This window comes from Elephas maximus, chromosome 3 (genome assembly GCF_024166365.1).
Source record: "Elephas maximus indicus isolate mEleMax1 chromosome 3, mEleMax1 primary haplotype, whole genome shotgun sequence".
Classification (NCBI taxonomy): Eukaryota; Metazoa; Chordata; class Mammalia; order Proboscidea; family Elephantidae; genus Elephas; species Elephas maximus.
Window position 1 is genome coordinate 210,000,586 of NC_064821.1, and position 12,463 is coordinate 210,013,048.

At 47.4% G+C, this 12,463-nt stretch overlaps 2 protein-coding genes across 5 annotated transcripts in view; one reads left to right on the plus strand and one right to left on the minus strand.

The window, feature by feature from the left end:
• CCSAP (centriole, cilia and spindle associated protein) overlaps positions 1–9,067 on the minus strand; it is a 28,494-nt gene extending 19,427 nt beyond the window's left edge. For all 4 annotated transcript variants that reach the window (XM_049881177.1, XM_049881176.1, XM_049881175.1 and 1 more), the window contains exons 1-2: positions 9,001–9,067; positions 7,827–8,256 (exon numbers count right to left, since the gene is read on the minus strand). In XM_049881177.1, coding sequence (XP_049737134.1) covers positions 7,827–8,154 — 328 coding nt within the window. In that variant the 5' untranslated portion in view covers positions 8,155–8,256; positions 9,001–9,067. The remainder of the gene's footprint in view (positions 1–7,826; positions 8,257–9,000) is intronic.
• Positions 8,153–12,128, plus strand: LOC126071540 (spidroin-1-like). Its single transcript, XM_049875723.1, has 3 exons — positions 8,153–8,196; positions 8,345–8,792; positions 9,036–12,128. The coding sequence occupies exons 1-3, from the start codon at positions 8,153–8,155 to the stop codon at positions 9,381–9,383; spliced, it is 840 nt and encodes a 279-aa protein (XP_049731680.1). The 3' UTR covers positions 9,384–12,128.
• Positions 12,129–12,463: the final 335 nt, after the last annotated feature.

Consider the following 12,463-nt stretch of genomic DNA (forward strand, 5'->3'; position numbering starts at 1 on the left):
ACGGAAAAGCATTTTGCATACATAAATGCAAAAGAATGCACATAAACAGGGAGACTCAACATTGTGAAAATATCAATTCTACCCAAAGTGATCTACAGATATAATGCAATCCTGGTCCAAATACCAAGAGCATTCTTTAATGAAATGAAAAAACTAATCACCAACTTTATACGGAACGGAAGGAGGCACCAGATAAGCAAAGTGTTACTGAAAAAAAAGAACAAAGTAGGAGGCCTCACATTACCTGATCTCAGAACCTGCTACAAAGCCATGCTAGCAAAACAACCTGGTGCTGGTACACAGACATATAGACCAATGGAACAGAATCGAGAACCCAGAACGTAAATCAATCCAACTACAGTCAGCTGATCTTTGACAAAGGCCCAAAGTCCATTAAATGGGGAAAATGCAGTCTTTTTAACAAATGGTGCTGGCAAAAATAGATGTCAAAAAATGAAAAAAATGAAACAGGACCCATACCTCACAACATACACAAAAACTAACTCAAAATGGATCAAAGACCTAAATATAAAACCTAAAATGATAAAAAAAAAAAAAAAAAAAAAAAAGCATGGAAGAAAAAATAGGTACAATGCTAAGGGCCCTAATTAAAAAAAAAAAAAAAAAATCCTTTGCCATCGAGTCAATTCCAACTCATAGTGACCCTATAGGACAGGGTAGAACTGCCCCATAGAGTTTCCAAGGAGCACCTGGTGGATTCGAACTGCCGACTTTTTGGTTAGCAGCTGTAGTCATTGTTCTTAACCACTATGCCACCAAGGTTTCCAGGGGCTCTAATACACGGCATAAATTCATCATAAACCATAACTAACAATGCACAAGCACCAGGAGAAAAACTAGTGTATAGCCTTTGATATGGAGGAAGGGAAATACCCAACTGCAGCCCCCTCTAGCGTTGGACATGGGAGAAAAGACATACCCAACTCCAGTCCCCTCTAGCGTTGGACATGGGAGAAAAGACATACCCAACTCCAGTCCCCTCTAGCGTTGGACATGGGAGAAAAGACATACCCAACTCCAGTCCCCTCTAGAGTTTCTGTTTAATCTAGCGGGTGAGGAAGAGAAGCTGAGAGGAACTTGTTACAGTCCCAACCCAGAAGCACAGGCTAACTAAACGACTGAGACCTAATCATAAGACTACTGAAAGCTTCTCCTCCCCCTACACCTTACCACCACATTCACATCAACAGAGATTTACAGGAGATTACAACTCTAAATTTTTCTTGCCAAATATATCATGTCCAGCTTTAACAAAAAATTACAATGCATGCTAAAAGGCAAAAAACACAGTCTAAAGGCAGAGGGCAAACATCAGAGCCAGGCTCAAATACAAGAAGAGATTTTGGAGTTATCACATTGAAAATTTAAAATAACTCGACGGCATTGGGTTTTATGGTCACTATGGAGCCCTGGTGGTGAAGTAGTTAAGAGCCCAGGCTGCTAACCAAAAGGTTGGCAGTTGGAATCCACCAGCCACTCCTTGGAAGCCCTATGGGGCAGTTCTACTCTGTCCTATAGGGTCACTATGAGTTGGAATCGACTCGACAGCACACGACAACAGCAACATGGTCACTATGAGTTGGAATTGACTCAACAGCAGTAGGTTTTTTTGTTTTGTTTTTGGTGATCAATATGCAATGCAAACTAATGGAAAAATAAGACAACATGCAAGAACAGATGGGTAAGGCAAACAGAGATGTAAACTCTAAGAAAAAATCAGAAGGAAATGCTAGAAATAAAAAACACTGTAACAGAAATGAAGAATGCCTTTGATGGACTCAGTAATAGACTGGACACAGCTGGGAAAAAATCAGTGAGCTTGAACATATGTCACTAGAATCTTCCTAAAATGAAAATTAAAGGCAAAAAAAAAAAGCTGAGAAATGGAAGAGAATATCCAAGAACTCTGAAACAATTACAAAAGGTGTAATATACACATAATGGGATTACAAGAAAAAGAAGAAAGGAACAGAAGAAATATTTGAAGTAATAATACAAAATTGTTGACAGATACCAAACCACAAATTCAAGAAGCTCAGAAAAAAATTTACACCTAGATATATCGTACCCAAACTGTAGAAAATCAAAGACAAAGAGAAAATCCTGAAAGAATAAAGAGTTGTAAAATACCTTACCTATAAAGGAACAAGGATAAGAATTACACCAGACTTCACAAACCATGCAAACAAACAAAAGTAGAGTAAAATATTTAAAAGAAAAAAATTACCAAGCTAGAATTTTACAACAAGCAAATATCCTTCAACGGTGAAAGAGAAATACTTTCCCAAACAAAAATTGAGAGAATTTCTTGCCACTAGATTTACCTTGCAGAAAAACTGTTAAAAGCAGCTCTTCAGAGAGAAGGAAAATTTTATCATCAGAAACTTAGATCCACATAAAAAAAGGGAAGAGAGTTTGAAAAGGAATAAACGAAGCATAATAAAATCTTTTATTTTTCTTGTTCTTAACCTGATCTAACAGATAACAATTTATTTAAAATAATAATAGCAACAATACACTGGATGATTATAGTTTATGGATGAGTGAAATGTAGGACAGCAGTGTTATAAGGGATGAAAACCAAGCCACCAGGGCTCCACATTATAAGGCACAGGAGGGAGGAACTGGGAAGACTATGTTAAAGCATACCTGTATTAACTGTAAAATGGTATAGTGGTCTTTGAAAGTGCACTTAGAGCAAACACATACTATAAACTCTAGGGCAACCCAAAAGTAAATTTAAAAAGAAGTATAATTGATATGATCCGAAAGGATAATAATGTAACGAAGTGCTGGAAGATGAGCCCTTCAGGTTGGACGGTACTAGAAATATGACTAGAGAAGACCTGCCTCCTCAGAATAAAGTCAACCTTAATGACGCAGATGGAGTAAAGCCTTCTAGACCTTCATTTGCTGATATGGCATGACTGAAAATGAGAAGCAACCACTGTAAACATTCATGAATAATCGGAACATAGAATGTATGAAATATGAACCAAGGAAAATTGCAAGTTGTCAAAAATAAAATGGAACACTTGAAGATTGATATCCCAGGCATTAGTGAGCTGAAATGGACTCGTATTGGCCATTTTGAATTGGACAATCTTGTGATCTGTAATACCAGGACCAACAAATTGAAGAGGAAAGGCATTGTATTCAACATCAAAAAAAAAAATTTTTCAAGACCTATCCTGAAGTACAATGCTATCCATACGCCTATAAGGAAGATCAGTTAAAATGACTATTATTCAAATTTATGCACCAATCACAAATGTCAAAGATGAGGAAACGGAAGATTTTTACAAATTGCCACATCTGAAATTGATCAACTGTGCAAACAAGATGCATTGATAATAGCTGGTGATTGGAATATGAAAGCTGGAAACGAGAAAGAAGGATCAGTGGTTGGAAAGTATGGCCTTGGTGATAGGTATGATGCTGGAGATCACGTGACAGAATTCTGCAAGACTAATGACTTATTTATCAGAAATGCTTTTTTTCAACAACACAAACAACAACTATACACTTGAACCTAGCCAGAAGGTTTACACAGGCATCAAATCAACTATATCTGTGGAAAAAGGCATTGGAGAAACTCAATATTATCAGTTAAGACAAATCCAGTGGCCAACTGCAGAACTGACCAGCAGCTGCTCATACGCAAAGTCAAGTTATAACTGAAGAAAACCAAAGCAATATGACATTGAATACACCCCCACCATAATTTAGAGACCATCTCAAGAATAGATTTAATGCACTGAACACAAATGACCAAAGACTAGAATTGTGGGATGACATCAAGGATATCATAATAAAGAAAGTAACAGGTCATTAAAAAGAAAAGAGTAAAATGGATGTCAAAAAAGACTCTGAAACTTGCTCTTGCCAGCAGAGTAGCTAAAGCAAACAGAAGAAATGTCAAGTAAAAGTGCTAAACTGAAGATTTCAAAGGGTGGCTTGAAAAGACAAGGTAAAGTTTTATAATCAAATATGCAAAGACCTGGAGTTAGAAAACCAAAAGGGAAGAACACGATTGCCATTTCTCAAGCTGAAAGAACTGAAGAGAAAATTCAAGACTGGAGTTGCAATACTGAAGGATTCTATGGGTAAAAAATTTAATGAGGCAGAAAGCATCAAAAGAAGATAGAAGAAATACACAGAGTCACCATACCAAAAAGAATTGGTCAGCATTCAACCCTTTCAGGATGTGGCATATGATCAAGAACCACTGATACTAAAGGAAGAAGTACAAGCCGCACTGAAGGTGAGGATGAAAAGCAAGGCTTCAGGAGCTGATGGAATACCGATTGGGAAACTTCAACAAACAGATGCAATACTGAAGTGCTTACTCACCTGTGTTAAGAAATTTGGAAGACAGCTATCTGGCCAACGGATTAGAGGAGATCCATATTTGTGCCCATTTCAAAGAAAGGCAATCAAACAGAATACAGAAATTATTGAATAATATCATTAACATCACAGGCTAGCAAATTCTCTCTTATCTTTCAGCTATCTTCTGGTATGGAAGTTCTCAGAAAATTAACCTCTCACATATCCTTTCTCAGGAAGCTACTAAAAGATGAGCTCTAGAAAAGGGAGTAACCAAGAGAGACAATAAAATGAGAGTCGCAGAACAGAGGATCCTACCCAAGAGAGAAGCACAGAAGTCCCTGAGTTGATGGTATAGGGATCTCCCAAGATGCCAGCCAGGCAGCAGACTGAATGAGCAGCACCCAGTTCAGACTGACGTAGTTCAGAAGCCCAGGGAAGGATGTTTCTGTTGTTGTTGGGTGCCATCAAGCTGTTTTCTACTCATAGAGACCCCATATGACAGAGCAGAACTGCCCCAAAGGGTTTTCTTGGCTGTAATCTTTATAGAAGCAGATCACCAGGTCTTTCTCTTGTGGAGCCACTGTTGGGCTCGAACCTCCAACCTTCTGATTTGCAGCCGAGCACTTAGCCATTTGCACCACAAGGGCTCCTACGACATCTCTAAGACTGATAGTGTGCCTGCTGTGCTGATTGCATTACCAAAGAAACAAAGGAGTTATGGTAGGCAACACGGATCAGCCCTAAGTACCATTTTCCACAGGTGCAATACTGTGCTATAGCACAAAATACTAATTTTTAACCTAAGAAACTATGATAATTGTATTGAAAAAACCTCGGGATGGGAAATGTGCATGGGTTAGAACCAAACCAAACCAAACCCAGAGCCGTTGAGTCGATTCCGACTCATAGTGACCCTATAGGACAGAGTAGAACTGCCCCATAGAGTTTCCAAGGAGCGCCTGGTGGATTCCAACTGCCGACCTTTGGGTTAGCAGCTGTAGCACTTAACCACTATGCCACCAGGGTTTCCATGGGTTAGAAGAGTGGTAAAAAAAAAAAAAAAGGATTAAAATTAATAGATGACGCTAAAAAAAAATGGAAAAGAAACCAAGAAGTGTTGATAAAAGCCATGTTATATGGAGATGTAGAAATAAATATCAAAGGAAACAACGAGAAGAGTTGGCAGTGGCTACTTAAGGAACAGACCACTGGTATGTGTAGGTAGGTGTGCATGTAGGGGCTGGAGGGGAAGCTGCCACACTTCAATAATGAACCATATAGCACTATATGTTTCTATGTGCATATATGGCTTCGATAAAAACAAGAACCAACTTTCTGTGTTTTACAGAAACTCAAGAGTGTTTATCACTCTAGTATATAAAGCCATCCACTTAAAAACAAGGGTTTGCAGTCCTGCCCAATGGAGAAATCTGCAGGGACTATAAGGGGCAGAGGCAAGCACAAGCCCTTGAGCTTGTGTGTCCTAGAAGCAGAAAAGTACGTTTTCTTCTCCCTGACACCTAAGCCAGTTGTTGTTAGGTGCTGTGGAGTCGGCTCCAACTCATAACGACCCTGTGTATAACAGAATGAAATGCTGCCTGGTCCTGCACCATCCACACAATTGTTGCTATGTTTGAGCCCGGTTTTGCAGACACTGTATCAATCCATCTTGTTCAGTGACTATCAGAGAAGAAATAACTGACCTTAGCCACTGGGAGGATTCAATACGGTTAAGGAAACCCAGATAACCATGACCTCAGAGCATACCTGAATAGGTAAACACAAGCACCAACTATACTGCCTATACCAAACCAAACCCATTGCCATTGAGTCAATTCCAACTCATAGTGACCCTATAGGACAGAGTAGAACTGCCCCACGGGGTTTCCAAGAAGTGCCTGGTAGATTTGAACTGCTGTCCATTTGGTTAGCAGCCGAGCTTTTAACCACTGAACCATCAGGGCTCCAACTACACTACATTGCTGTCTAAAAACTGTACTTAGATATACACTCAACTATTTGACAGCTCCTTCATAAACAATGAAAGGGGAGAGAGGAGAGGAGAGAAAAGCCCATTCGGCCTGACAAAGTACATCTCATAATTTAGCTAGTAGATCAGTGCCCACAAGAATTATTTGGAAGGCATGTTTCCCTACCCCTCCACTTCTGTTATTTGAATTTCTAGCAATTGATCACTGAAGCAAGAGGAGCTCATGGGAACTCACACGCAACATATGATAACAGGAAGGCACCACTGCCACGGATAATAAACTGTCAACAGCTGAAGACAGCATCACCAAGGGCAAAATGGCCTGGCTCATATTCTAAATTTCCTCTTCTCCTCACCATCTGAGTGGCCAGGATAAGAATCTGATCCACTCCCAAATGGGGTAAACAAACAAAAAGAGAGCTGCTGATTATTTATCCTGAGCTGCCATCTTTCCATCTATAGAACTCTGAGATAAAAAAATGATGGTATCTGCCTCTCAGGATTGTCTTGAATGTTAAATAAGTAAATACGTATTCTTAGATCAGTGGCTGGATGTATAATAAGCTCTCAATGAGTGTTAGTGATTACTCTTAGCAGAGCCTCATTATAACTGGAGTGGCCTTGGGGCAGTGCTGGCAATGAGCTGGAGTAGCAGTATGGAACTGGTCACTACTCCGGGCTGTTTCTGCGGAATCCAACTCAGCCCTTAGTGACAGCATCGACTCAGCATCACGTGCTGAGGGTCTCCAGCTCTGCAACCCTCCACAGGAAGAAGAAGTAGAGCAGGGCCGTGGCTGAGCTGGAGAGGGATGCATGGTGCCAGGAGCCATCTGCCAGCTCCAGCTGCTCTGCCTCACCACAGGCTTTCTGATGGGTGCAAGAGGAAGGATGGGGTGGACCAGAAGCAGAGAGGACTCAGCTTTTACAAAGAACGCTCCCTGCCAACCCTGAGTTAGACAACAGTGTGTGTAAACAAATGCAAAATGTTCCTTAGGGACAGCCAATGAGGTCAGAGAGTTCATACAGAAACAAGGGCCCCATTCATTCACAAGACGGAAAGCTTAGCTCAGGGGTTCTTAACCTCTGGGGTAACCGCTGAGAATCTGATGAAAGCTGGGGCTCCTCTTATCAAAAATGGGCGCTTAGAAAACGTCCAATGGCTCACAGCCTCAGGTAAAGACCCCAGGTTTGGAGAGTGGCACTTCCCTAAGTTCATAGCTGGCCCAGCCCGGAAGAAGCCAATCATGCAAACACGGGGAGTGGAGGGAGGCGAGCGGGCACCTCCTTTATTTTGTCAAAGGGCGGATTCTTAGCCTACAAAGAAAACAATGGAAGAGCTGCCCCAGAGCGCTGCAAGAAACTGCGCGGTGGAAAGTTAAGATCCCAGAGCGGATGCAGTAACTTGGAGCAGGTCCCTCGCGGAGGTCGGCTCCCGGCCCCGGCCCAGGCCAGGCGCCCGCCCCCCGATCCCCGGGTTCGGTACCTGAAAGAGCCGCGGCGCCGGCGTCCGCGTCCTCCGAGGCCTCCAGCTCCCGCGCCGCGGGCCTGGGCGGAGAGGGCGGGGGGGACGAGGCCGGAGCGCCCTGGGGCGCGGGGCACGGGGAGCCCCCGCCGCCCGACGACGACGACGAGTCGTCCGAGGAGCTGGCCGGGCCCCAGTCGTCCCAAAACCAGGGGTTGTGCGCCTGCTCCAGCAGCCGGCGGCTCAGGCGGTAGTGCAGCAGCTCGCGGTAGCAGGGCCCGTACATGTCCCACCTGGGGTCCTTGTAGCGCTTCATGTACTCGCTCTTCACCTTGCTGCCGGGGGACATGGTCCCGGCCCGCGCCGCGCCGCCCGCCCACCTAGCGTCCAGGCGCGCTCTGCTAGCCCAGGCCCCGCAGTCTGCAGCTCCAGCCGCCGCCGCCGCCGCCACCTAAGGGATCGGGACACGAAACAGAGGACCTGCCGCGGCCCCGCCCCTGCCCCAGCCCGGCTCCCTCCCGCCGCGACTTTTAAAACAGGGCCCCGCCCCGACGGGGGCAGGTCTGGGGGGCGGGGGCGCCGTGGTGTGGGCGGGGCTGGGGCCTGGGGGCGGGGCGCTGTAGTGTGGGCGGGGCTGGGGCCTGGGGGCGGGGGCGCCGTGGTGTAGGCGGGGCTGGGGCCTGGGGGCGGGGCGCTGTGGTGTGGGCGGGGGCTGGGGCCTGGGGGCGGGGTCGCGGTGGTGTGGGCGGGTCGGGCTGGGGGCGGGGCCGCAGTGGTGTGGGGGGCTGGGGCCTGGGGGCGGGGCGCTGTGGTGTGGGCGGGGCCGGGGCGGGGCCGCGCGGCTGGGGGTGCTCCGGCCCCGCCCACGTCCCCCTGCCCACCACGCGCGCTGCGGGCGGGGTCCGGAGAGGGGCGGCCGGCTCCGGCCCAGGGTGCGCGCGCGGGGCCGGCCGCCGGGGCAGGCGGTACCTCTGGGGCCGCGCGGAGGTCAGGAGCCGGGGTCGCCGGGGGACAGGGGAGCGCGGGCGGCCGGGGGCGCGGGCCGGCGGGCGGGCGGGCGGAGGAAGTGGGGGCGAGAGGCCCGGGGCGAGCGTGGCGGGCGGCGGCGGCGCGGGGAGCCGGGCCTCTGTTGCGTCCCCCGAGCTGGGGCGGGGGAGGGAGGGGAGCGGGCGGGACCCGGGCGGCCGGCTGTTACCTCGTCCTCCTCCGGCCCCGCGCTCGGTCCTGCAGGCCCGGCCGCGGCGCCAGGCGAGCAGCGGCTCAGCGTGGCCTGCGCTCCCGCATCGCTCTCCGGAGGAGCAAGATGTCGCCGATGGCGCTGCGCGGAGGCAGATGTTCGTGCTGCTGAGAGCGAAAGCGCCGCCTAAATCCTCTGAGAGCAGACGCCTCCCTCGACGCGCTTCCCCGGCCCCCAGCCCGCTCCACCCTTCGCCGTGGGGGCGGCAGGCAGGCGCGGCGGCTGCCTCAGTGCAGGGGGGCGCGCACCTGGATTCAGGCACTCTGCCAGGCCTTGGGGGTCCCAGGCCCGAGTCCCTGGCGCGCACATTCGAGGCGCAGGCTCACCCCCAGTTCCTGTAGGCACTGCCCTAGGCACCCGTCACACTGCGGGAGGCGTCAGTCAGCGTCGGGGTGATGCTCTGCCTGGCCCCCACTTCGGGCGTCTTGGGATCGGCTTGTCCAGAGTGAAACATGGAGCCCCCTGCCCCAAGCTGCGGCCGCGAGCAACACTCCTGTGGTGTCCTCTTCCGACGAATTTGCAGCTGGTCGCGGTTCACAGAAGCCATTCGAAGTCTACCCTTCAGCTCTGGCCTGCTTCGTGTTCACACACCTGTTACTCTGGCTTTAACACCTTTTCATGTTTTAGTGCGACTCCTTTCTTGTCTACACCCCACGCTTATTTTAAAACTTATGATTAAAACTGCAGTGCCGTTCAATCTGAGACCCAGTTGCACCAAAACCGTGTGTTTTTCCCTTGAACTGTGTGGAAGTATATACAACATTGCCCTGGGCTGTCGTTACAGTTTCAAAAGTTGCCGCTCGCTAGTTCTTCCCCCTTTTTAATGGCACCTTGATACAGTAGCTCCAAAAACATTTGAGAGGAACAAAGTATTTAAACATCTAAGGGTATTTAAGCCATTAGTAAGCAGGGCTAGGCCATGAGTTAACCTCGTTTCTGCCTTCCACGCTGGGATTTCCAGGACTTCGACGGTTTTTTTCACTTCTGTCTCTGTGGTCCTCGCACCCGCGCCATGGTTAAACTGGCCAAAGTTGGACGGGTCACATGTTCTGTTCTGAGAACTTGAAGTTAGCAGTTCAGAAACAGTCCAGACGTCCTTGGCCCTGGATGGCATTGAGTTTTCTGGCGAGGAACTCCTGGCACTGCTGCTGACAGCCTCACAGCAACCCTGACCCCACCCCACCCCCACCTCCTCCAGCTTTGCCTGCTGTTCCTTGAGGTGTCCCAGGAACATTCTAATGCATTTCCCTTTTGTTAAAGCTGGCCAGGGTTGGTTTCCAATGTTTGCAATGGAAAGAAGCTTGCTGTTTTTGTTAGTTACCAGAGTCTCCTCTTACTCATGGTGACCCCATGCACAACAGAAGGAAATGTTGCCCATCCTTAGCCATCCCCAGGACCATTTGTATGATTGAGTCCATTGTGCTAGAGTCACTGTGTATTTTGAGTGCCTTCTAACGTACGGGGTTCATCTTCTATCACTCTCTTGGGCAGTATTTTATTGTGGTCCGTAAGGTTTCCACTGGCTAATTTTTGGAAGTAGATCATCAGGCCCTTCTTCCTAGTCTGAAAGCTCCACTGAAAACTTCCCGGCATGGTTCACACTGCTGGTGTTCGAGATACCGGTGGCATAGCTTCTAGCATCCAAGCAACGTGCAAGCTACCACCATACTACAAGCAGACAGGGTGATGAAAGAACCACGGTAAACACTTAATACCATGCGGAAATGGCCATATGCCGTTATAGGAAAAATGCAGGGCAGTCTGTTTCAGTTAACTTTTGTTGCATAATTGATCACCTCAAACCTTAATGGTTTAAAAGGGCAAAAATTTATTACATCTCACAAATCTGTGGCTGTCTTAGGCTACATTCTCTTGAAAAGCAAAACCAGTAAAGCATATAAGTAAATATAGAGAGAGATTTATATGAAGAAAATGGCTCACAGAGTTGTAGAGGCTGGAATGTCCCAAGTCTATGGGTCAGGATAGAGATGTCTCCTGATTCAAGTAACAGCAGGGCCTGGTGAACCCAAGATCAGGAGGTCAGAGAGCAGGGCTCTTGCTCACAGGCTGTGAAGATCAATGAATCCCTAGATCGGCAGGCAAGACACTGCAAGCTCAAGTGCCAAGAACTGGAGGTCAGATGAACAGAAGCCAGCTGCAGGATTCAGAACGAGCAAAAGCCTACAAGCCTTGCCAGAATGTCCACACATATTCAATGCAGGCCACATGCTCAAGGAAGCTCCCTCTCAATGGATTGGCTGTTCACAGCAGATCCCATCATGGAGGTGATCCCATATATCAAATCTCATCGTGGAAGTGATCACAACATACGACTGCCAAACCACTGAGAATCATGACCCAGCCAAGTTGACACACAACCTTAACCATCACAGGGGATTAGCTGGGCAGTCCTCTGCTGGTTTCATTTGGGCTCACTTATGCAGTTGCATTCAGCTGGAGAGAGAGCTGGGTCCTTCAAGATGACCTCACTCACAAGCCTGGCAGTGGGGCTGACTGTGGGCTGGGCTGTCTTGGTTCTCCTGCATGTGATCTCCTCCTCCAGAATGCTAGACTGACCTTCCTACATGACCCTCTGTCATGGATAGAATTGTGTCCCCCAAAAATGTGTGTCAACTTGATTAGGCCATGATTCCCAGTGTTGTGTGGTTGTCTTCCATTTTGTGACTGATATCATTTTCTTATCTGTTGTAAATCCTAATCTCTGCCTGTGGTTAATGAGGAAAGATTAGATTATGTCAAAAAGTATTAGGGGAACTAGAACACCCTTGGTCAGGTCACATCCCTGATCCAATGTAAAGGGACTTTCCCTGGAGTGTGGCCTGCACCACCTTTTATCTTAAGAGATAAACGGAGAGGGAATGGAGCAGAGAGTGGGGGACCTCATGCCAACAAGAAAGCAGCATCAGGAGCACAGCACATCCTTTGAACCCAGGGTTCCTGCACAGAGAAGCACCTAGTCCATGGGAAGATTGATGACAAGGACCTTCCTCCAGAAATGACAGAGAAAGCCTTCCCCCGGACTGACACCCTGAATTTGGACTTCTAGCCTACTAGACTGTGAAAGAATAAATTTCTCATTGTTAAAACCATCTACTTTTGGTATTTTGGTTATAGCAGCAGTAGATGACTCAGGCTCCCCTCTCCCAAGAGGGTAAAAGCAGAAGCTGGAAGGCCTCTCAAGGTGTAGCACTGGAAGTCATACATGTCTCTTGCTGCATCCTAACGCTCAAAGCAAGACAAGAGGCTAGGTCAGATTCAGGGGGCGGGGAAATAAACCTGACCCCTGCATGAGAAGAGCAGTAAACTCACATTGCAAAGGGGCATGCATACTAGATGGAGGAAATTGTGGCCGTATTTTGTCATCTACCACACAACCACAAAGAAAAAAGTCAGTAAGGTA

What these genes read in the sequence shown, in the direction of transcription:
- LOC126071540 (XM_049875723.1), top strand. Translation starts at nt 8,153, where the DNA reads ATGGTCCCGGCCCGCGCCGCGCCGCCCGCCCACCTAGCGTCCAG. An exon ending in CCCGCCCACCTAGCGTCCAG is followed by an intron (nt 8,197 to 8,344) that starts GCGCGCTCTGCT and finishes CTTTTAAAACAG; the next exon opens with GGCCCCGCCCCGACGGGGGC. An exon ending in ACCTCTGGGGCCGCGCGGAG is followed by an intron (nt 8,793 to 9,035) that starts GTCAGGAGCCGG and finishes TCGGTCCTGCAG; the next exon opens with GCCCGGCCGCGGCGCCAGGC.